The 23,546-nt window shown below is 45.0% G+C and overlaps 1 protein-coding gene and 1 pseudogene across 4 annotated transcripts in view; one reads left to right on the forward strand and one right to left on the reverse strand.

The window, feature by feature from the left end:
* PTPN23 (protein tyrosine phosphatase non-receptor type 23) overlaps positions 1-23,546 on the reverse strand; it is a 31,635-nt gene that overhangs the window by 5,599 nt on the left and 2,490 nt on the right. For 2 of the 4 annotated variants that reach the window (XM_070575528.1, XM_070575529.1), the window contains exons 2-13: positions 16,435-16,509; positions 3,302-3,429; positions 2,967-3,043; positions 2,250-2,299; positions 1,962-2,093; positions 1,602-1,682; positions 1,374-1,505; positions 1,241-1,288; positions 753-809; positions 565-623; positions 304-383; positions 77-191 (exon numbers count right to left, since the gene is read on the reverse strand). In XM_070575528.1, coding sequence (XP_070431629.1) covers positions 77-191; positions 304-383; positions 565-623; positions 753-809; positions 1,241-1,288; positions 1,374-1,505; positions 1,602-1,682; positions 1,962-2,093; positions 2,250-2,299; positions 2,967-3,043; positions 3,302-3,429; positions 16,435-16,509 — 1,034 coding nt within the window. Of the gene's footprint in view, positions 1-76; positions 192-303; positions 384-564; positions 624-752; positions 810-1,240; positions 1,289-1,373; positions 1,506-1,601; positions 1,683-1,961; positions 2,094-2,249; positions 2,300-2,966; positions 3,117-3,301; positions 3,430-16,434; positions 16,510-23,546 lie in introns of all 4 variants that reach the window. The other 2 variants (XM_070575530.1, XM_070575531.1) reach the window with 1 other exon arrangement.
* Positions 13,189-13,791, forward strand: LOC103551026 (interferon-induced transmembrane protein 3 pseudogene; annotated as a pseudogene).

Raw genomic sequence — 23,546 nt, forward strand, 5'->3', positions numbered from 1 at the left:
GCTGTTGGAAGCCTATGTCCCTTGAGACATCCCCACCCAACCTGTGCTAACCGTAGTGCCAGCCCCTCCCACCCACCTGTATAGCGAGGAGGCTTCATGGGCAGCCATGGGTACCAGTTTGGCGAAGATGTCAGGGCCTGTAACAGCTGGATCTGTGGGGTTCACTGGTAAGGGCTTCACCAAGGGGGCACCTGGGAGGGGGAGGAAGAATTCTGGAGACCAGGCCCACAAACCTCCAGTCTGCCTCTGTTCTGTCCCATCTTCACCTCCTACCCCAATCTCGGCCTCCCCTCAGCTTCAGACCTTTCACAGGCTGAAGGGTGTCCAGTGCTGGAACAGCCTCATGGTAGATGAAGTCATTGTCCTTCTTGGCAGAATTGTACCTGGGGGTCAGGAGAAGGGAGAGTGGGAAGTCTTGGGTGATCAGTGGGAATCCAGGACCTAGCCTCCCACGTGGGCCACTGCTCTCTGGCACTGGTGGCTTCCTCCCAATGATGTAGGCAGAGGGCCAAGACCCTTCCTAACAAGAAGGAACCAGGGCCATCCCTAGCCCCACAGACTCACTTTCCTCCAATGACATCCATAGTGAAGCGAAGTGCGTCTTGCACAGTATCAGGCTGGCCCTGTGCGGTAGGGATGGAGGATGCTCAGCACCAACCGAGGCCAGTGCCAGGACACCCCTCAGCCCCACCAGGCCTGCCTCCTGTAATCTCAGAGCTCTGAGGCGTGGCCAGGCTCTTCTTCAGCTTTACCTTGGCCAACTTGATGGCTTCATTGAGCTTGTCCAGGGCACTCTGGAAGTATGCAACCTGTGGGGGGCAGCAGGCAGAGCCTGGTCCGTCCTTCCTTGCTTGGACCCTACTCCTTCTGACACCCACTGAGCACTGCCCGGCTATCAGGTGACCCATTAGAAGACAAGAAGGAGGCAGCCAGGTGCCAGCCCAGCCAACACGACCAAGGTTAGCATCACACCCTGCTCCACCTTACAGCTTACACTTCCAACTAGCCCTCTCCTGAGGGGAGCCTGCTACATGTCCTCAGTCCCCTAGGGATGAGGGCTGCAAGATGGGACAACACATAAGAAACACACGGCCTACAGCAGGGGAGTGGCCAGGGATATGGGGGTTAGAGACAGAGAGAAGACTGCGCCCTCTATTCTGTAAGGGAAGGGACCCCACCAGGATCTCACTAACAGGGCTGGAACAAGTCCTGAGTCCCGTCTTTGTCATAGCTTACTCACCCGCTCCCCAAACTTCTGCTGCTCCTCAGCCTGCTTCCCCATGTGAAGCTAGGAAAAAAGAAGAGATGTCACTACTTATTTCCCGAGCTGTGGCAGCTCAGCCCCGTCCAGGCCCAGGCCATGGTGCTCTCACATGAGCCACAGCCGCAAAGTAGTAGATCTTCATTTGCACAAGCTTCTTCCAGTCCTTCTGGATCCGGCCCAGCAGCGAGGCGGTGTCAGGGTTCTCCAAGGCCCGGCATGCCTCCTTGTAGTAATCCACTACCTGAGGGCCAGGATGGGGCCGTCAGTGGGAGGGAGTCAGGAGTAAACCAAAGGCCTGCTTCAGTTCCTTGAGGACCACCATTTACCCCATCCCTACCTGTGCACTGATGCGGGCCACAAGAAAGCTCTTCCTGTTGTCTAACATCGACTTCTCCAGAAGGCACTCCTGAGCCTGGCCCTGGGGCAACAAATGCAGGTGGCCTCCCTTGTTCACCTGGAGCCCTTGCCCTTCCCAGCAGGCAGACCCAGGGATCCCCTCTTCACTGTCTTCTCTTCTCCAGCCTCCCCAACTCCAAGAAGCACAGTCCTGCTCCTGATTCACCTGGGCCTCAAAAGATCAAAGCCAAGGCCCTCTGCTGGTCCCTCACCGCCATCTGCACAGGGCCTGGTCTAGGATGCAGCCCTAACTGTCCCCTCCCCTGGATTCAACTCAGCCCCAAGAAGGGTACCACCTCACCAGCATAAGGTTGACATTGAGAGTGAGGATCTGGCGGCTCATGTCAACGCTGTAGGCATGAGGGAAGTGCTCACGCAGGTAGGCAAAAGCACCTGCTGCACACTGGAAGTGAGTACAGGAGACCTTCATGCCCTGGGAGGGAAGACGGGGAGGATGGTCAGAGGCAGAGCCAGACAGCTGCCTGTGTCCACTCCCGCAGGGCAGGACTCATCTCTGGAGGCTGCGAACACTCAGCACCCCTCCCTGGTTATGTCCTGTGTCCCACCCACTGCCCGTGCCCCTCCTCACCTCCTCAGACACCCGCTTGTCCATGGCCCCCAGCATGGAGTGCAGCGCCCCTGGGGAGGCAGAGACATGGTGTGAGAGTGAGGCAGAGGGAGTAGTGTTGTCACCCATGATCAGGAAAATGGATCTGAGAACTGAGGCAGTTGGTCCAAGGACACCAAAGCTACAGCAAAGGGGGAGACTGAGAAGATGAGCCAAGCCCCTCAGTCTCCTGCTTTGCACCAGGCAGGGGTGGGAGTGGAGGAAGGACAGGCTCCCGTCCACAGCCCCCAGCCTACAGGGCCGGTCTTGAAGCCTGAGGGAGGCCTACACAGTACTCTCGGGCTCCCCAGGCTTCTCCCTTGAGCCAGGCTGAGGCTGAGTCATCAGGGTTGACGGCAGGGCCGATTGAGGCCAGCCTTGTCCTCCTTCTGCCTGAAGTAGCCCAAAGCCACAAGCGGGGTTAGGAGCTGTCCAGTCAAAGAAGACAGGCCATCTCTCCTGGCTGGAGCACAAGATGGCAATGCCCTGTGGCAGCCAACCCAGTGGAGCCTCTCCTCAGCAGGGTGGCTCCAGATGGCCCAGAAAAAAGGTGCCAGTAGAGCTGCGGGGAAGGCAGTGGAGGGTCAGAACCCAGGTGTCTTCCATCCATCAGCCCACTTGGTGGCCTTCTGCTGAGCTGAGATGCTGGGTTGACAGAGCTGGGAGGTAGGGCCAAGGGGGAGGGGTCAGGCAGCTCACCGAGATTGTAGAGAATGCAGGCCTGCTCATACTTGATGTCCTCATGGGCCACAGACTTGCCTGAGAAGATCTCAGTCCTGTAGACATGCCACCCCAGTCATCCTGAGGGAAGGAGCTGGCCAGGGCCCTGAGGCCAGGTGAGGGGACCAGCTACCCCAGTGTGGGGTCAGAAGGAGTGAAGCCTGGGGAGACCACACCAAGCCACTCCCCATCCTGTGCAGTAAGGAAAGGAAAGGGCAGGGGAGGGGAGGGAAGGGGCATCCCCACCATCCAGACACCCTGGCCTGTCCCAGGTACCCTCTAGGTTCTCCCCAGCCCTGCCTGCCAGCTCTCACCAGGTGACAGGAACGGCAGCCTCCTGGCCTGAGCCCATGGGGACGCGACTTTGCAGGTAGTGGAGCTGGCCTAGGTACTTGCGGAGGACACTGCAGCCCTCAAAGTCCCGTGGGACACGGACAGCATTCTGGGGGGCAGATGGGAGAAACAGGCCTGTCATCACTTGGGGTAGATGACAGGTATGCCTGTCTTCCCACAAACGCCCAGGAAATATGCATCAGAGCTGGGAGACTCCAAGGGATCCAAAGAAAGCCCACAGCTACACCTGCAGTCATTCAACAACCACCAGCCAGCACTGGTGGTCTCAGTCAGTCCCACCTTTCTGAAAGGCAGCTTACAAATGCATTAAAATTCTAATGTACCTAACGTCTGATCCACAGTTCTCTATCTAAAAATATACAGTAAGATATCCAGATAAGCAAGAGCATGCAAGGATATTTATCAGCATTATTAACAGGGTCAAATACTGGATGCCGCCAAAGTTTTCATTAGAGAGGACTGTTTAAATAAATGATGTCAAGGCTACCCACAAAAGAGAAGACTCTGCAACCACAAAAACTGAAGATAAGGATCTCTATTTATTGATATGTTAAGATGTCCAGGACATATTTATCGGGCAAAAAAAAAGTATGTAACAGATGAGCGGTATGATTTATGTAAAACCACATAGATACTGATAACCAACTAGATATATAGACAAAAAGAAAAAAATCTAGGTTATACACCAAAATCTTAAGTGATTATCCCTGGATAATAGGGTTTAAGTAATTTCTCTTATTCTATACATACATATAGAGATATATTTTTAATTCTTTGCATTGTTTATATATTCTTTATATTGAACATTCCAATTTTTATAATAAACAATAAACCTATTCCCATTTTGAGAAAACAACAAAAGCAAGCAAATGAACCCTCTGCTCAAACAACCAGAAGAGCAGACAATACAGCCTCCAAGAAGCAGGTGCACAAAGGAGATGGGCTAGAAGCGCTGTGATGCTCTCACCCCACCTGCCGGAGAGGACCAGAGCCCTCCACCAGGATTCTAGCAGCTGAGGGGCCCAGCAGAGCGCTGGCTGGCACCAGCTAGAAGAATCCTCCAGGACACTACACTCCAGAGATGGGCTCCGAGCCTGCTGCCTGGGATCTCTCAGAAGGGACGCCAGAGCAGCAAAAGTCCGGCACGAGTCCCACTCCACACCACCTCCCCACGGTGTCTCGGGCGGCCGTCTCCCCTCTGGACCTCAGTCTCCTCTTTGCACAGGAACGATGAGCTCCCTATGGGAGGGGCTTTAGAACGCCCAGTGCAAGGACAAGGCGTGTCACAGCCACACAGCTGAGGTACCACCTCAAGGAGCCTGTCCCACAGGCCGGGGCTTCTTGAATCTAATCTTATCACTCCCCTCCCCATCATAACCTCTACCACAATCAAATACCACTTGTACTCATTAACATTTTCCTTTCAGCCAACCCATTTTTTAAAGTGGAGCCACATCCTAAGCAGTTGCATCTCTGAAATAACAGGTTTGATGTGCTAGCTATCATTTTTTTAACAATCACTAAAGCATATGCAAAAAAATAAAAAAATATGTGTCTTTGTACTTTGTGAAATCAATAAAAGAAATCTCAACTAAACTGAGTCAGGAAAGCCTGTAGGGGCAGCTCTCACGCCCCATCATACATGGTCAATTACCTCAAGCAGGAAGAGAGGTCTGCCCGCATCTCTGACAGGAGGGTGTTTTCTACTTTACGAACCAGCAGGAGAAGGAAGATTTCTCTCCCAGCCTGGCAAGAGCCTAGGTGACGAGAGACTGTAGCAACCCAGCCAACGAGAAGCTTCTATACTTTGGACTCTCAGTTTCCTCCAAAGGGGTTTGTTTTATTACAGTCCCTCCCAACTTGCCCTTTTTCTCTATAAAAGCAAGCTCCCGTCCTTCGTCCTCCAGATTGGCCCATGGTCTGCCACAGCCTGTATATCCAGAACTGCAATTCTTCTTGATTGTTTCCAAATAATCTCCTTTTGTGGGTACCATAACTGGCCAACTTACTTTTTAAGTTGACAACTTCCTAAAACCATCTTTGGGAAACAATGGAAGCAACCCGCCCCTCCAGGTCATATAGATCCACCCGCACCCTTTAATCCAACCAAGAATGCAGCCCCCTCTTGTCCCACCCTGGCCTGTCGCGCGCTCTGATGAACTGCGTGCAGTAGGAGCAGAGCAGAATAGGGGAGTCAGAGAGGAAGCTCTGACGCCCCACCATAACCACTCCCCCACTCCTTCAACAACCCCTCACAGTGCCTGTCAGTTTTATTTCCTGTAATCACGGAGCCAAGAATTTATTCCAGTTACAACTGGAAAGTCTTCTGAGGGACAACCATTCAGCCCCGTTTTACAGATGAGGAAACTGAGGCCAAGATCAGGAAAAGAAGATTGCCTACAGCTTCCCAAATTATATCCACCTTCCATTTCTATTGTAAATCACTGAGTTATGGTAAAAGGTTAACCTGACTTATGCTGTCTCTGCTTTCTATGTCTCCGTACTTTGATACATTTTCTGTAATTCACTAAAAACTAGACCAGTGTTACTTCTAAAATTGCTGTAATAGTTTATTTAGTTACTCTATTTTATTTTCACTGTATATATTGTCGAGTCTGGGAGTTTTTTCTGGTCTGTTCATTTTTTTCACTGAAAGAATTATAAGCGTTCTATGTAAAAAAGTTTGTTCTGTCGTTTCACTGAAGAAACACTGATCTGATCCACCTCTCACATTATTTAGATGAACAAATCAAGTCCCACGAAGGAGAAGTGGAAGTGGCCACCCTATGTCCTTCTATGAGTCATGTCTGTTCTGGGAATAGCCTCAGGTCTGCAGGGTCCTGGTCTGGAGCTCTCCTGAGGGAGGCTCTCTCCAGTCCACTGCTCTGTGCAGGCGCTCGCTCTACATCTTAAAGGATCTGCCTCAGAAGAGGCTTTGGAGATGCATGACAATGCTCCCTCCTAGAGTGTGTTGTGTGCATACGTGCCTGTGTATACAAAATGGTGGTAGTCCTAGTGGTTAAGATTATCTCACTCGTTTTCAAACTATTCGAATGAAATCTTTTTTAAAATTTTAATTTATGAGTAGTATTCTAGGAAGACGACAGAGCAGGAAGCACCAGAAATCTGTCTCCTCAGCTGAACAACGATCTTACTGGCAGAATCTGTCTGATGTAACTATTTTGGAACTCTGGAGTCTACTGAAGGCCTGCAGCTTGCAGAAGAAGGCTTGGATGATAAATTTTGGTGACTATCAGCTCTCAGCACAGTAGCAGCTACCCAGCTCCCAGCCCTGTGCAGGCAGCCTTGCACATGTTCCTGGAGCAGCCAGCACAGTCTGTGGGAGCCAGGGTAGGCAACAAGGACTGTGTCCTCCAAAGATCAGAGATCTGTGCTCTGATTGCTAATTACTGCTTCTGATCTCAGAGGTGCAAAGAGGAAGGCTGACACTGTTGTTGCAACTCCTGCTCTGGCTGAAGAGACTTCAAGGGGATTTAAAGTGCTAGTGCTTCTCCCCCACCGCTCCCTTCATTTTTCTTTTTCCCCTTTTGGGAGCCAGACACTGAAGACTACTACATTCAAAAGCAATCATATAGACAGAGAAAATTAGAAAGTCATCGTGCATACCCAGGGAAAGGCAAAGGCTCAGAAAAAACTTGAGAGGACCTTAAGTTCACACGTCAGGCTGATTCTTGGCACAAAGACAGCCTACAATAATCAAAACACACACACACAAACAAAAACCAGCAAACTGGGGAAGGGGAAGATTCTAATTTCCAGAGTCACCATATCATTAGAGTCAAATGTCCAGTTTTCAACAAAAAAAATCACAAGGCAAAGCAACAGGAAAATACAGCCCATTGAAAGGAAAAAACATAGGGACTGGCCCAGTGGAGTAGTGGTTAAGTTCCCACACTCCATTTCGGCAGCCCAGGGTTCACAGGTTCAGATCCTAGGTGTGGACCTAGCACCGCTTGTTAAGCCATGCTGTGGTGGCATTCCACATAAAATAGAAGAATGGCACAGATGTTAGTTCAGTAACAATCTTCCTCACAAAAGGAAAAACAGAAACTGTCCCTGAAAAAGACTTGATGGCAGACCTAATAGAAAAGACTCTAAAACAAGTGACTTACAGATACCCAAAGAACTGAAGAAAGATGTGGAGAAAGTCAAGAAAATGACGTAGGGAATAAAGCAGAAATATCAACAAAGAGAGAGAAAAATGTAAAAAGAAATCCTACAGCTGAAAAGTACAATAACTGAATTGAGAAATTCACTAGAGGGATTCAAAGGCAGATATGAGCAGGTAGATGAAAGAATGAGTGAACTTGAAGATAAGACAATTGAAATTATCAAGTCTGAAGAACATAAAGAAAAAATATTGAAGAAAAGTGAAGAGAGCCTAAGGGACCTTAAGACACCACCCAGCAGACCACTATACACATTGTGGAAGCCCCAGAAGGAGAAGAGAGAGAGACAGCAGCAGAAAGACTATTTGAAGAAACAATGGCCAAAAATTTCCCAAATTTGATGTAAGACATGAATATAAACATCCAAGAAGCTCAAAGAACTCCAATATAATGAACTCAAAGAGACTCACACCAAGACATTATAATCAAACTGTTGAAAGACAAAGAGAATCTAGAAAACAGCAAGAGAAGCGATGCATCACATACAGGGCATCCCTCAATGAGATTATCAGCAGATTTCTCATCAGAAACTTTGGAGACCAGAAGGCAGTAGGTTCACATATTCAAAGTGCTAAAAGAAAAAACTGGTAACCAAAGATCATATATCCAGCAAAAGTGCCCTTCAAAACAGGAAAAATTAAGAAATTCCCACATAAACGAAAGCTGAGGGAATTCATCACCACTAGATCTGCCCTGCAAGAAATGCTAAAAGAAGCCTTGTAGATTGAAATGGAAGGACACCCAGGGGGCCGGCCCTGTGACTGAATGGTTAAGTTCACACACTCTGCTTTGGCGGCCTGGGGTTCACCAGTTTGGATCCTGGCTGCAGACCTACAAACTGCTCATCAAGCCATGATGTGGTGGCATCCCACATGGAAGAAGTAGACTGACCTGCAACTAGGATCTACAACTATGTGCTGGGGCTTTGGGGAGTAAAAAAGAGGAAGACTGGCAACAGATGTTAGCTCAGGGCCAATCTTCCTCACCAAAAAAAAGAAAGAAAGAAAGAGAAAAAAAGATCTTCCCTGAATTTTCAGCTAAATGAGCTGAGAAATTACTATTATTTAATTTAAAAAAAAAAAGGACACCTGATAGTAACTTGAAGCCATATGAAGAAACTAAGATCTCAGTATAGGTACATATATGGACAATTATAAAAGCTAATATTACTGTAACAATGGTGTGTGACTCCACTTTTTTTTTGGCTGGGAAAGATTCACTCTGAGCAAACATCTGTTCCCAATCTTCCTCTTTTTTTTTTCTAAAAAAAAAGCCCCAGTACATAGTTGTATATTCTAGTTGCAAGTCCTTCTAGTTCTTCTATGTGAGCCACCGCCACACATGACTACTGACAGATGAGTGGTGTGGTTCCCTGCCCAGGAACCAAACCTGGGCTGCCGAAACAGAATGCACTGAACTTTAACCACTAGGCCCTCAGGGCTGGCTCTCCACTTTTTGTTTTCTACATAAGAGACTAAGATATTGAAAAAAAAAAAAAAAGGAAAAAACTCAATTTACAAACAGTTATGGGGTTTTATTTGTTTTTGGTGCTGAGGAAGATTCACCCTGAACTAACATCTGTTGCCAATCTTCCTCTTTTCATATGTGAGGTGCTGTGACAGCATGGCCACTGGCAGACGAGTGGTGTAGGTCCACATCTGGGAACCGATCCAGGCCGCCAAAGCTGAGTATGCCACACTTAACCACAAAGCCACTAGGGCTGGCCCCACAGTAGTTTTTAAAGACTATCTCTTTTGCATATGTAAACATACCAATTAACTGTCCCCGCTTTAGAGGAAAGATACAATCTCCTATACTCTGAAATCATAAACAAAATTTTTATTTAAAACTTCTAGTGTTATTCAAGTAGAAAAAGTTGTTTTTAACTACTTTAAAACAGAGTAGTGAGATAATTCATCTTTTTGACAATTTTGTTCTCGTCTTAAGAACAGTGTCACCTTCTTTGAAAGTCAGTAAGTTCCTCTACTTCAACATAACAAAGGCCACATATGACAAGCCCTCAGCTAACATTATGCTAAATTGGTAAAAGACTGCAAAGCTTTTCCTCTAAGACCAGGAACAAGGCAAGGATGCCCACTTTCACCACTTCTACCACAGTACTGGAAATCCCAGCCGGGGCAATCAGGAAAGAAAAAGAAATAAAAGGCAGCCAAATTGGAAAGGAAGAAGCAAAAGTCTCTCTGTTCACAGACATGATCTTATACACAGTAAACCACAAAGATTCCATACAAAAATATCTGCTGGAACTAATAAACGAATTCAGCACAGTTGTGGGATATAAAGTCAGTACACAAAAATCAACTGATTCTATACAGTCATAATGAACAACCAGAAAAAGAAATTAAACGAACAATTCCATTTACAATAGCATCAAAATAATAAATTACTTAGAAATAAACATAATCAAGGTGAAAGATCTGTATACTGAAAACTACAAAACTTTGCCAAAAGAAATTAAAGACATCAGCAAATGGAAAGACACCCTGTATTCATGTATTAGAAGACTTCATATTATTAAGGTGGCAAACTTCCCCAAAGTGATCTACTTTTTTTGGATTTTACTTTTTAGGGATTCAATGCAACCCCTATCAAAATCACAAACAGCATTTTTTGCAGAAATAGAAAAATCCATTCTAAAATTCATATGGAATGTCAAGAGATCCCAAATAGCCAAAAGAATCTTGAAAAAGAAGAATAAAATTAGATATCTCATAATTCCTGATTTCACAACTTATTACACAGCTACAATAATCAAAATGGTGTGGTACTGGCATAGAGACAGACATATAAATCAATGGACTAGAAAAGAGAGCCCAGAAACAAACCCGCACATACATGGTGTTATGGGCTGAATTATGTCTCCAGCTCAATGCACATGTGGGAGTCCTAACAGCCAGTATCTCAGAATGTGACTCTATCTGGAGACAGAGCCTTAACGAGGTAATTAAAGTAAAAAGAGGGGCCCGCCCCATGGCCAAGTGGGTGAGTTCCCGCGCTCTGCTTTGGTGGCCCAGGGTTTCACCGGTTCAGATTCTGGGAGTGGACATGGCATGGCGCATCAAGCCATGTTGAGGCGGCGTCCCACATAGCAGAGTCAGAAGACCTACAACTAGAATATACAATTGTGTATTAAGGAGCTTTGGGGAGAAGAAGATGAAAAAAAGAGAAGAAGATTGGCAACAGGTGTTAGTTCAGGTGCCAATCTTAAAAAAAAAAGGGGGGGGCATGGAGCTTTCATTTCATTAAAAAAAAAGAGTAAAGTAAAATGAGGTCATATAGGTGGGCCCTAATCCATTATGACTGTTGTCCTTATAAGAGATTAGGACACAGACCTGCACAGAGGGACAACCATGTGAAGATACACGTAGAAGAAGGCCATTCGCAAACCAGAGAGAGGCCTCAGAAGAAATCAACCCTTCCGATAACCTGATCTCTAGAACTGTGAAAAGATAAATTTCTGTTGTTTAAACCAGCAGTTTGAGGTCCTTTCTTATGGCAGTTGTAGCTAACTAATACATACGGTCAAATGATTTTCCACAAGGCTGCCAACGCCGTTCAACGGGGGAACACTATTTTTAACAATGGTGCTGGGAAAACTAAATATCCACATGCAAAAGAATGAAGCTGGATCCTTACCTTATAACACTTACAAAAATAAACTCAAAATGGGTCAAAGAACTAAATGCTAGAGCTGAAATTATAAAACTCTTAGATGAAACAAAGGGGAAAATCTTTGTGACAATGGATTTGGTGACAATTTCTTGGATATGACTCAAAAAGCACAAGCAACAAAAGAAAAAATAGATAAACTGGACTACATCAAAATTTAAAACTTCTAAGCATCAAATGACAAAATCGACAGAATGAAAAGGCAACCTATGGAATGGGAGAAAATATTTGCAAATCATGTACCTGGTAAGAGGTTGATATCCAAAATTTATAAAGAACTCCTATCATTTAACAACAACTTGATTCAAAAATGGACAAAGGACTTGAACAGACATTTCTCCAAAGAAGATATACAAATGACCAATAAGCATATGGAAAGATACTCAACAACACTGATCATTAGGGAAATGCAAAATCAAAACTACAATGAGATACCACCTCACATTCATTAGGATGGCTACTACCAACAAAACAGAAAATAGTAAGTGCTAGCAAGGATGTGAAGAAATTGGAACCCTTGTGCACTGCTGGTGGGAATGTAAACTAGTACAGCCACTGTGGAAAACAGTATGGTGGCTCCTCAAAAAGTTACCATACGAACCAGCAATTCCATTTCTGGGTATATACTCAAAAGAAAGCAGGGTCTCAACGAGATATCTGTACACCCATGGGCATTACATATACAACTCATGTTCACCCATAGTGGCATTATTCACAATAAGCAAAAGGTGGAGGCAACCCAAGTGTCCATCAATGGATAAATGATAAAAATGTGGTATATCCATACAGTGGAACATTATTCAGCCTGAAAAAAAAGAAGGAAATTCTGACACACACTAAAACATGGATGCACCTGGAGGACATCATGCGAAGTGAAATCAGCCAGTCACAAAAAGATAAATACTGTGTGTGTCCACTTCTTTGAAGTAGTTAAAGTAGTCAGATTCATAGAGACAGAAAGTAGAAGGTGGTCTCCAGGGACTAGGGGGCAGGGGGAAGGGGAGTTGTTGTTTAATGGGTATTGAGTTTCAGTTTTGCAAGATGAAAAGAGTTCTGGAGACTGGTTGCACAACAATGTAAATGTACTTAGTACCACTGAACTGTACACTTAAAAATAGTTAGGATGGTAAATTTTATGTTATCTGTATTTTACCACAATAAAAAATTTCTAAAAGATATTTTTTACAAAGTCAGGTAAGTTCCTTGTAATAAGGCTTCTACTAATTAGTGACAAATACACACTTTTAAGTATTTTCTTTCTAATTATTTTATGCACCATTGTATAGCAACATGTTTCCCCTTGTGTGTTTGTTAGAAGTCTGAGGGTCTGAAGTCCACACTGGCTTGGCTGAACCTTGGGTCCCAGGGATGTAAATATGTGCTGTAGAAATCAGTAGCTGTTAGTGTTTTCTTGTCCACCACCGACCACAGACCAACGCAGCCATCCTTGCAATAAACCAGCAGCATTGGTGACTGTTTTTAATACCCAACTGACCTGTTAATTTTGGATACATTTTCAATTACTACTGACATTTTCTGTCAGCTATTCAGAAACTAGTACCAGCAAGGACTGGCAACTTCAACCAAATCCAGAAATGTAAGGATATTATACCCATTCAGAGGATCTGCAATGGATTCATATGTTGCTCCCTTAATTGGAGCCTTCCACTGTTCAGACTCTTGGACAAATTTTTCAAAAGTGAAACAAATAAGCAAATTGGCACTTGGCCTTGATAACAGTGTTTCCAGCTCTTTCACAATGCTGCAGGTAGCAGGACAGTTTTCTCGCTTGAGAACTGAGCCTCCACCAAATCTTCTAGGTCGGGTTTGCATACCTGTTATTCCTATGCTGACCACACACGGATGATTGGGGCAGGACCACACCACCTCAGGAGGCTGAGGGAGGCATTCAGTAAGCCATGTGGAAGTGAAAGAAGCCTCACTCAAAAGACTGCAAATGAGAGAAACCGAAACTACTGGGGAAAGAGAAGGCCCACTGTGCACCATCCAGCCTTCCAGACCACAGCTCGCTCCATCCCGGCACCATGAACCGCACCTCCCAGACCTTTGTCAGTGGCACCTACAGTGGTATCCCCCCGACCTATGAGATGCTCAAGGAGGGGCATGAGGTGTCCGTGCTGGGGGCACCCCAGAGCTCAGCTCCCATGACAACCACCGTGATCAACATGCGCAGTGACACCTCTGCGCCCAACCACATCGTCTGGTCCCTGTTCAACACGCTTTTCACATACTGGTGCTGCTGCCTGGGCTTCGTGGCCTTCACCTACTCCGTGAAGTCTAGGGACCGGAAGATGGTGGGCGACGTGACTGGGGCCCAGAGCTATGCGTCCACCGCCAAGTGCCTGAACATCTGCGCCCTGGTCATGGGCCTCCTCGTGATCATTACATTCTTCAATATTTCTTGCCTCTGGCTGACTGATCTTTTTCCACGCATTTTAGCGATCATGATGAGTTTCAGAGACTACTAGCAGCTGTGCGTGGCCTGTGGCTACCCCAGCCTTCAAAGCAGTTTACACACACATCTGCCTACACTTGAATTCAATAAAACACTGGTTTGAGGGAAAAAAAAGACTGCAAATGAAAGCGCTACTCCAGCGTCACACTCTCTGGATCCCTCACGAAGTCATTTATTCAATGGGCGTCTTTTTTTCAGGATTTGGCTCCCCAGCCCTCTTCCCTGCCACTGGAGACTCAGCTTAATGCCAATGGTGCCCACCAGTGCCTTTCTGCTCAAAGAATCTTATTTAGAGTTCCATGTTACTACACAGTAACTTTGTTCACTGCTGAATCGACAGTGCCTAGAAGAGTACCTGAGATTAAGACAGGGTTCAATAAATGTTTGTTAATGGAATAAATAATGCATGACTAGAACTCCAGCATATAAAGAGGACAGATGAAGAGCTCCTCTTAGTTCTCTTTTTTGGGGATCAAGCTTTGCCCTCAGCTTGGGGCAAAGGAAGAGCTGAGGCTGAAATTATTCAACATTATGTAGTTTTTATTTAAAAAGTAGAAAAATTTTTTCATAATATTAAACACAGAAATGACATCTGGTTATTGGTCACTGTTTACTGCTAATGGACACAGGTTGAGAAAGGTTGAAAACACTGTTATAATAAGATTGAAGCAAATCGTTTATCAATTAGAATGATTCAGCAATGCTATTTTAAATTCCGGCTTTTTAAAAAATAAAAAGAATGTGTACAATATCACAACGGCTGTCTCAGGACAGGGTTGTTTTGTTCTTCATATTTCTCTTATTTCCCAGTTTTCTACAGGTTTTATGACCTATTAATTCATCAGAATACAAAGTGAGTGACTGTGCCAATACTCCTGCCCCCTGACAGAGTTGCTAAGAGGACTGTGGTGCCCACTACCACTGAGCCCCGCAATGGCAGAAACAGGTCACCTCCAACCGGCACAATAGCCAGCACTGTGCTCAATGCTGACAATTCAGATGCCAGAATCAAGCCAAAGATAGACATTCTCACAATTATTAACATTGTTCTGGAAATACATGCCTACTGCAAGAAAACAACTGTTGGAAAGAAGGCGGCAAAATCATTACATGTACACGATTATGACCTGTGTACTTGGAAAACCCAAGAAAATGAGCTGAAATACTACCAGAAAGAAGACAATTAACAAAAATAAATTGCTTTTCTCTACACCAACTGTAAGGGGTGGAAAATATAACCAGAGACGAGGGAAGGACACTAATAGCAATAACAAAAAAAATACAGAAGTAAATCTAAGAAGATATGTGTAAAACCTACATGAAGAAAACCGTAACTTTACTGAGAAGCCTGAAAAAAGATCTGAAGAAATTCAGAGGAAAGCAACCTTGCAAAGATGTTAATTCTATCTAATCAATCTGTAAATTTTATGAGCTCATGAAATTCCCAAGACTATTTTGGAGAACTTGACAAAAAGATTCTAAGTTCATTTGAGAAATACTCACGTGAGAATAGCCATGGAAAACTTGAAAAAGAAAAGTTACTATCATGGATTAGTCTTATCAGATAGTAAAACGTATAACAGATACAATACTTAAAATATCATGGGCCTGCAGAGGAAGATAGATGGTGGAAGAGATCAGGAAATTCTGAATAGATCTAAAATACATATGAGAATTCAGCATTGGAGTGTTTCAAAACAGTACAAAAAACACGGAGAAAAAGTTAAAGTTTGAGCCTTCCCTCACATATCACATACTTTAAATGCCATGTAAAGACTGAAGTGAAAACCAGAAGCACACAAGTACCAGAGAAGGAACATTGGTGACTGCACCTTGTTTGGGTGACAAAGGTTTTCTAAATGCAAATCAAAGGGAAAGATGAGATGGACCCACTTTATAAACATTTAAATGTAAAATCTGAAAAGTTTGCACTAAATACACAATAAACAAAAACGATGAACTGAGAAAAATATTTGCATCATATAAGACAAAAGAGGAGTATTACTAATGTATGAATGAGTCTTATAAATTAGTAAGAAAAAAGGTCTAACACCCAATAACAAAGGACATTAACCGACAATTCCTAAAAGACATATAAACAATTGTGAAACCTTTTTGTTGACCAAATAACTGAAAATTAGAATCAAATATCCTTTTCATCTATCAGACTGCCAGAACTGGAAAGTAACAGCAGGAGGCGGCACACTCTGCTGAGGGGTGTAAACTCAAACAGGTGCTCCTGTTCACCCACTAATTCCTACAGAAACTGTCCTATAAAAACCCAACTACGCAGACATGGGGTATATTTACAATGGTGAAAGACTGAAATAATCACATGTTCTCAGAGATGAGACTGATTAAATTATAGTGTGACATAATCATCACAGGCCATTAAAAATACTCTTGTATGCTCATTGATACAGAAACATCTCCAATGTGTTAAGTGAAAACAGCAGGCTACATAAGCAGTATAAGTGGTGCACGATCCTACTGTGGTTTTATTACTATATATATTAAATAAAAATTTTAAACATAAAATTTTAAAAATTGTGCAAAGGATTCTTAAGATTGGTTTTCATTTTTTTTTGCTTTTTAGTACTTTGAAATTTTCCTATCATTAATTTTGCTGCTTTTACAGAGGAAAAGATTCTAAACTAAAAACACAGTTCCAGGTGGCTTCTTACCTCCCTATCAAACCAATCCCATTCACGTCTGCATAAAAATACTACCCTCCTACCTGTCTGAGCAACTCCAACTTCTTCAATTCCTCATTGTAGGCTTCTGGGTTCTCTCCATAATTCTTCAGGACAAACTAGAGAGAGAGAATAAAGTAAACCAAGGTTAGAGAAGACTCCCCTGCTCCCGCTCCTGCCCTCAGTCCTCAGCAATCACCAGTCAGGGTTCAGGATCAAGTCCGGAGTGACAACCATGAGTTCATCTCCTGGACCACTGCTCACTCTACCTCCATAAATAGGGCAGCACCAAGATGCTGACCATGGGAGCCTCCTCCTCTGAGCAAAATGAGAAATAAGACCCTACATGAACACCCTGGCTGGTCCTCATTATGCTTCAGCCCTCTCTATGAAGTCCAGGACTCCGCCAGCTCAGGAAGCCAGGGAACTGAGATGGCTACAATGGGATCCTACCAAGCATCCTAAAACAGGCCACAAATTCAAGCCTCCCTCACGGATTGGACCCTGCTGTGTACTGGGGTCACAACCATAATCCTAACTCGACAGCAAATGTAGGCAAGAGGCACCAAGCGAGAGGGCGTGCAAAGCCTTCTTCACCAGCCTGCCTCCTGGATGGGAAAGGGCGCTAGAGAAATAAGTGACCTGTAGTGTCCTCATCTGTGAGGAAAGGCCTGCTGACATGTGACCGGAATGACCCAGATGGGAGAAGGGAAGGTCACTGCCCACATCAGAGAGGGAACTGGCATGCCGGCCCACAATAGCACTCACCCCTCAAGAGCTGACTGTCATGGACAGTGAGCACACTCACCAGCCTGGAGGCACGGCCTGGACCAAAGGGCCCCTTTTCACCTAAGATTAACAGTCTAAGGCAGCTGGAACTACCCCTGTTGCAGCACCTGCTTCCTGATGTCTGGGTTACAATCTGGGGAGCCAGATCCACTAATTTCACAAACACTAAGGGCACTCACTAATGCCCAACTCACAAGGTTCCTTAAGACCCCAACCAAGGTATGTGAGGCAGAGATGGAAGGAGGCTGTAACGGCGAAGCAGTGGCCTGCTCTGCCCAGTAGCACACTCACACCATGTCTGTGGCCCATGCACCTTTCCTGGAGTCCCTTCCCAGGGCCTATGACACATGGCCAAGGAATTAGCCACATGGAAACCTGGAAGGCTGTATGACAGCTCCTACCTGCCCTGGTAGGGAAGGGAAAGGAGGGACAGGCAGAAGGGAGGCGACCACTGTGCTCATTTCAGTACTATCGGCCATGTTCCCAAACCTCTGGCCCTGACCCCTCTTCTGTTGGTTTCACCTTCTGAAAGCCCCATGTGTCCCTGAGCTCTCTTCTCTATCCCCCTGCCAGCTCTGGCCTGGACAACCCACTCCTTCAAATCCATCCCTTACCTAGTGGCCAGAACTGTCTAACACAACTCTGACGTCACTCCTAACTTTAAATCCTTCTGAACACACACTCCCGGGCAAAAAATAAACACGCTTTTCTCAGGATAGTGAGATTACAGGAAATGAGTTGTACTCTAAAGAGAAAAACTGTAGTCTGAAAAGAATGTGCAACAGTGGCTCCCCAAAGCCTCCAGGACCAAATCTAATCTCGGCACAGAGTTCACGGCCCTTCACAACATGCTCCCAACAGCCTTCAAGGATCGTCCTCTGGCACCTCCCAGGGACACTCAGCCAACAGTACCTTGGAATTACTGCTCTCAGGTCTCAATGCCTGTCCACCGCCTTCTCTACTAAGACTCAGCTGAAATGTCACTTCCTTGAATGTTAGCTGCTGCTATCCTCACATTATGCACGTGCCTCCATCAGACTGTGTGCCCGGCACCAGTGACCCCACCCCCACCCCCACCCCAAACAATGAGTCCATCAGGAATGGTAGGGGCCTTATTAGATGTGCTGGATCCCCAGCAAACGGTTGCCTTTACAGGAAATGCAGAGGAAGGATAAACAAATTGAGTAACAATAAAAGGAGACACACAGAAAACTTCAGAACATGGAACATTTAACCCAGTCTCTGAGAAATCAACGTCATTGCGGGTGGGGGGGGGGGGCGGCAGGAGACTATTGTAGATCAAAAGAGATTAAAGAAATAGAACAACTAAATACAATATAGGAATCCTGACTGGATCTGAGTTTAGGGGAAAAAACAGTCATAAAAGACGTTTTGAGGACAAGTGGTGAAATTTAAATATATAGTAGAAAATTTCTGTGAATTTTCTTAAGTGTGATGATAATATTGTGGTTATATAGGAGAATGTCCTTTACTCTTAGGATGTGCTGAGATGTGTACAACTTACTTTTAAAGGTTCATGGGATATATACACACACATATATATGTATGTGTGTATATACAGAGAGAGAACACACAAATATGGTGAAACGTAACTATCAAAACTAGGTAGGGAGAATTTGGGTGAGCATGCCTTCTTCTTTCAACTTTTCTGCATGTTTGAAATTTGTAATGTTTTAAGAGTTGCTGAAGAGCTAAATGGTACCTGAAAAAACATGTTTCCCTATGTCAGAGGTTCTTAGCCTTTTGTGGGTCCTTTGAGAATATGATAAAAGCCATGAAAGAAATCTCCTTAGAAATATTCAAATATGCATAAACACAAAAATTTGCCAACAATTTTAGGGGTTCACAGACACTCTGAAGCCCATTTAGGAAGGGGGTTCACAGACACTTCAAAGCTCCGGTTAAAAACCCCACTCTGATCCAGCCCACCCCTTCTCCTCCTCGCCACACCCTCCAAAAACCACAAATATAAAACGTGGCCTGAGCTATAAGATAAAACTTGACTATCTAAATGGGAACATCTTCTTCGATTAATCTCCTTTTAATAAAATATTTTAGTTTTCCCACTCTGAGGCTAGAGAAAAGGAGTAAAAGTGGAGCCTAGAGGCCCCGTGGGACAGAGGCCAAATGGATTAGAGGGATATCTGAAAGTCCCAGAAACAAGGCTTCACCTGACATCACTAAGAACATTTGTCCCTGATGTTCACACAACGGTGAAGTGGAGAGAGATGCTGCCCCTACCCGCAGCAAATTGTCCCTAGAGGTCACCTTCTTCCTGTGTCTCATTCTTCCTCCAAGATCAGCAGCAACACTTACCGAGCTCCTACCACGGGCAAGACACTGTGCTGAGCAAGAACCCAAAGAGGCAGATACTATTACCACCATTTTACAGATAAGGAAAAGAAGAAACTGAGGCAGAGAGGTCAGCGCACTTGCCAAGTTCATAGCACTAGTAACTGATGGGGCAAGGACTGAAACCAAGGCATTTGGGGTCCAGAGCCCCTGTTCTTAACCACACATCAAATCGATTCATTTCTCTTTTTTTAAATATGGTTCTCATAAATAACTCTAAGAAACAAGAAGAGAAAACAAATCTTCAGCCACACAGTCAGTGGAGCAGCCAGGTTATTTTTTAAACTCTGACAAAATCTTCTATGACTGCTGATCACTCCCCCACTGAATGGAGGAAAGAGGCTGGCTGAAGGTTCTAAAGGACAGAGACCATCTCACAGTCTCTCTATGGTCTGAAGCTCTGCAGAGCTCATAACAAAGTCTGGTCAGGATTTGAAGCTCCTAACAGAGCCTGAGAAGGAAGGCCCAGCAGCAGTTAGAGCCTGGACCTTTGCACCACAGATGAAGAGTAAGAAACTAGAAGGCCTGACAGGACCCCAGCAGACCTACACAACTAACAGCTGGTTGGGGTTGGGAGGGCCCAGCCAGGCTTTGGAGCATCTGGGGATCCTTTTCTGAGGGAAGACTAAGACATACGGACAGGTCTATGTTAATTGAGAGCATGTCATCAGAGCTGCTGAAAAAAAAGGAAAGGAAGGAGTTACAAGTGAAAAACAATAAAAGAGAATGGAAAGGCCATTTCCAGAGAGAAACACCAAGACAAAGTATTAGATCTGGCTGTGCCCCTGGGTTGCTGTAGGATCTGGGCTTGGTTTTTTTCATCTGTAAAATAGGGTTAATAGTACCTGCTATGTCTAACTTGCAGAGCTGTCATAAGGACTTAAGCTATTTCCTAAAGAGAGAGAGAGGATGCTAGGCTAAAAATACTGTTTACAACATGCGAAGACCTGTACTAGGGTCTCACACGGATAAACTCTTGATTCTCACAAGCTTATGCGGTATATTATTTCCATGTTACAGGTGAGAAAAGTGATGTCATCATTTGTAGCAGCTGTAGTAGCCATTAAGCAGACGAGGTGGGACCTACACCAAGGTCTGTCTGATTCCAACGTCTAGGCTGTTTCCATGAGGGTATTCTGCTCTTTTACTGAGGAACAAATGGCACAGAATTTTGTCAGTAGGTGAGATCACTGAAAACATCCACCCTGGGTCCTGCCGTTCTTCCACAGATTAGAAAAATGGGAACCAGAGATGAGCAATGGTAGTGCTAGAACTCCAAGCCAGAATTCTGGACTCTTGACCCAGGAATATTTCTTTGTGTCACTTTCTACAGTCCCCACATGTTCTCATTCTTTTGTGTAGGCTTTTTTCTCCCCTGGGTGGGGTTGTTTAGCTTTCACTCTTTTTTTTTTGATGAAGATCAGCCCTGAGCTAACATCTGCCACCAATCCTCCACTTTTTGCTGAGGAAGACTGCTCCTGAGCTAACATCCGTGCCCATCTTCCTCTACTTTCTATGTGGGACACCTACCACAGCATGGCATGCAAATGGTGTCACGTCCGGCCCCGGGATCCGAACCGGCGAACCCTGGGCTGCCGAAGCAGAACACGCGAACTTAACCGCTGCACGACCAGGCCAGCCCCAGCTTTCACTCTTAATTTACCTTAGAATTTCATGGTACTAGTTAAAGCAATAACCCCCCAAAAAAGGCAATAAAAGGCATCACGTGTGTATTACCTTTTTCACCATACACATTATATTTCTTTTTTCTCCACTTGCAGGGTTGACTCAAATATAGGAATGCCTTGAGCAGTTCCACAGAAACGCACATAAAATTGAGTCCCACATATAGTATTGTTAATTAATACAATATACGCTCTGCCACTGAATCTCAAATGACCTTAATTTTATTGAGAGAAAGGAGTATTACTGCCAAGGGAAATCTTTAGTCCCTTGGTGTCAGCAAGCCCAAGACAAATAACAGGTCACAAGCACTGAGGATGAGAGCAGTCCTTCATCCTCACCTCGTCTAACCCCACATAACACTCAAGGCCTCTCTCCCACATCTCTTCTGACCTGTCTGAACTACACCAGTGAGGGTGACTCAAGTTACCTCTCCTGGAGGGTGCTAAACTAGATTAGGTCATTCAACCAACACTTGTTATACACGGTCTACACACAAGTATTTATTACTTCCTGAGTAAAGGAACGTATTTGGTGTGAAATGGATATAGGTCTTTGGTGTATGAGATTAAAGTTACAGAAGAATGAATGGACAATCCTGGTCATCTGTGCCTAGAGCCATTCCGTATAAAACACAAGTGGGGAGACAGGCTCAGACAGACCAGCTCAGTGACTCTAAATCTGTGATAAGGGATAAGACAGGTCACCATCACTGGTAACTGGCAAAGTCCTGTGCTCCTCACTGCTGAGAAGCCAGGGCCCTTTTAGGCCTCTGGTGATCTCACTTCCCTTTCTGCACGTGGGGCAAGCTTTTCAAAAAGAGTCAGCTGTCCCATGGGAAATCCGCAAAAGAAAAAATTCTACAAACCTGAAAACCAGGCTCTACCTACAAGTGAATAAGATCAACAGGAAGAAGAGGCAACAAGAGTGTGCAGTCTATGGTGCAGGTCACCTGAGTGCAGGAGCTGTAAGATCCATCTGAATTTGGAGGAGGGTGGTACAACTGCCAGGCAGCCAAGGGGCCCTGAAGAAGTATGGTTCAGCCTGGGTGATGAAGAGGAGGAAAAGAATTCCAGTAACAACCGTAACAAGGACAGTGACCAGATGTGGAAGGAAAAGAGGCTGAAAGTTCCTGTAGGAGAGGCCTGGCCGAGTGAAGTTACAGAGGCAGGTGCAAGCAAAGTGGTGGCAGGCCTTAACAGCAGGCAGTTTCTCTGGACGAACCGAGTGGGAAAGTGGAGATTTACAGAAATCAATCCAGCCATAGAGGGAGGAGGGGAGAGGCCAAGAAGCCAATTGGTTGGCAGGGTGGCTACCATACGATATGGTACATCCGCCTTCGAGGTTACTACTGGATCACTAGATGGTAAACTTCACGAAAGCAGAGATTTTTGTCATCACATACAGCCCTGAATTCCCAGAGCCGGCACATAATAGTCCCTCAATAATTACTTGTTCAGTGAATGAACTGGGGACGGATGTAACACCTCAGTTCAAGTGAGCGTGACTTAAGCTCAAGTGCAGTTGGTTAAGGACAGGTGTTTGGAACCGGAAGAGGAAAGAACTTTAAACACTAACACTTGTAGCCAAATCACTCACTGATGAAGAGCACAAGAGTCATCTTTCATTGGTTTCCACTGAGTCAGCACTCTGGGCTCTAAAACACAGGTAAGAAGGTGCAGGGCCAGCAGGATTTCCCCACTAAAAAAGTTATGTGGGTCCAGGTATCCCAACCTAAAAGCTTGGCACTGCAGTTCAAAACCAGCTTGCACTTCTCCTGGCTCTTTTTTCACGTTATTCCATAATTGAAAGCATGTCAATCAGGAGTGAAAACCAATACTAACCATTATGAAAGTTTTTTTCAAATGCCCAGCCTCATAAAGAAAAAAACCCTTTCTCTATCTGGAAAACTCCCAGTCATCCTTCAAACCCCGCCTCCTTGGCAAGGCTTCCCTGATGGCTCCCCCTAAGGCTGGTACTTCTGTACACTGCACATACTTCTACTCTTCCACTGATGTCAACATCTAATTTTTAAATCTCCTCTACTATACTATGAATTCCATGAAAAAAAAAGATGATCTCTTATTCATCTAATTATCAGTGCTAAGCAAACTGCTCGACAGGTTGACCTCAACAGAATCAATTTTTACCCGACTATCCTAAATTAAATTCCACCCCTCAGCTCCAAGTCATTGGTGAAGATTACCGCAGCTCAGAGCAAGGGTCGAAAAGGACAAGGGTACCAGCAGCAGAAGGCAGAGTTGAGGCTCTACGGTTGGAGAGAAGAGTCCAGGACAGGAGGAGTTCTCAG

This window comes from Equus przewalskii, chromosome 15 (genome assembly GCF_037783145.1).
Source record: "Equus przewalskii isolate Varuska chromosome 15, EquPr2, whole genome shotgun sequence".
Classification (NCBI taxonomy): Eukaryota; Metazoa; Chordata; class Mammalia; order Perissodactyla; family Equidae; genus Equus; species Equus przewalskii.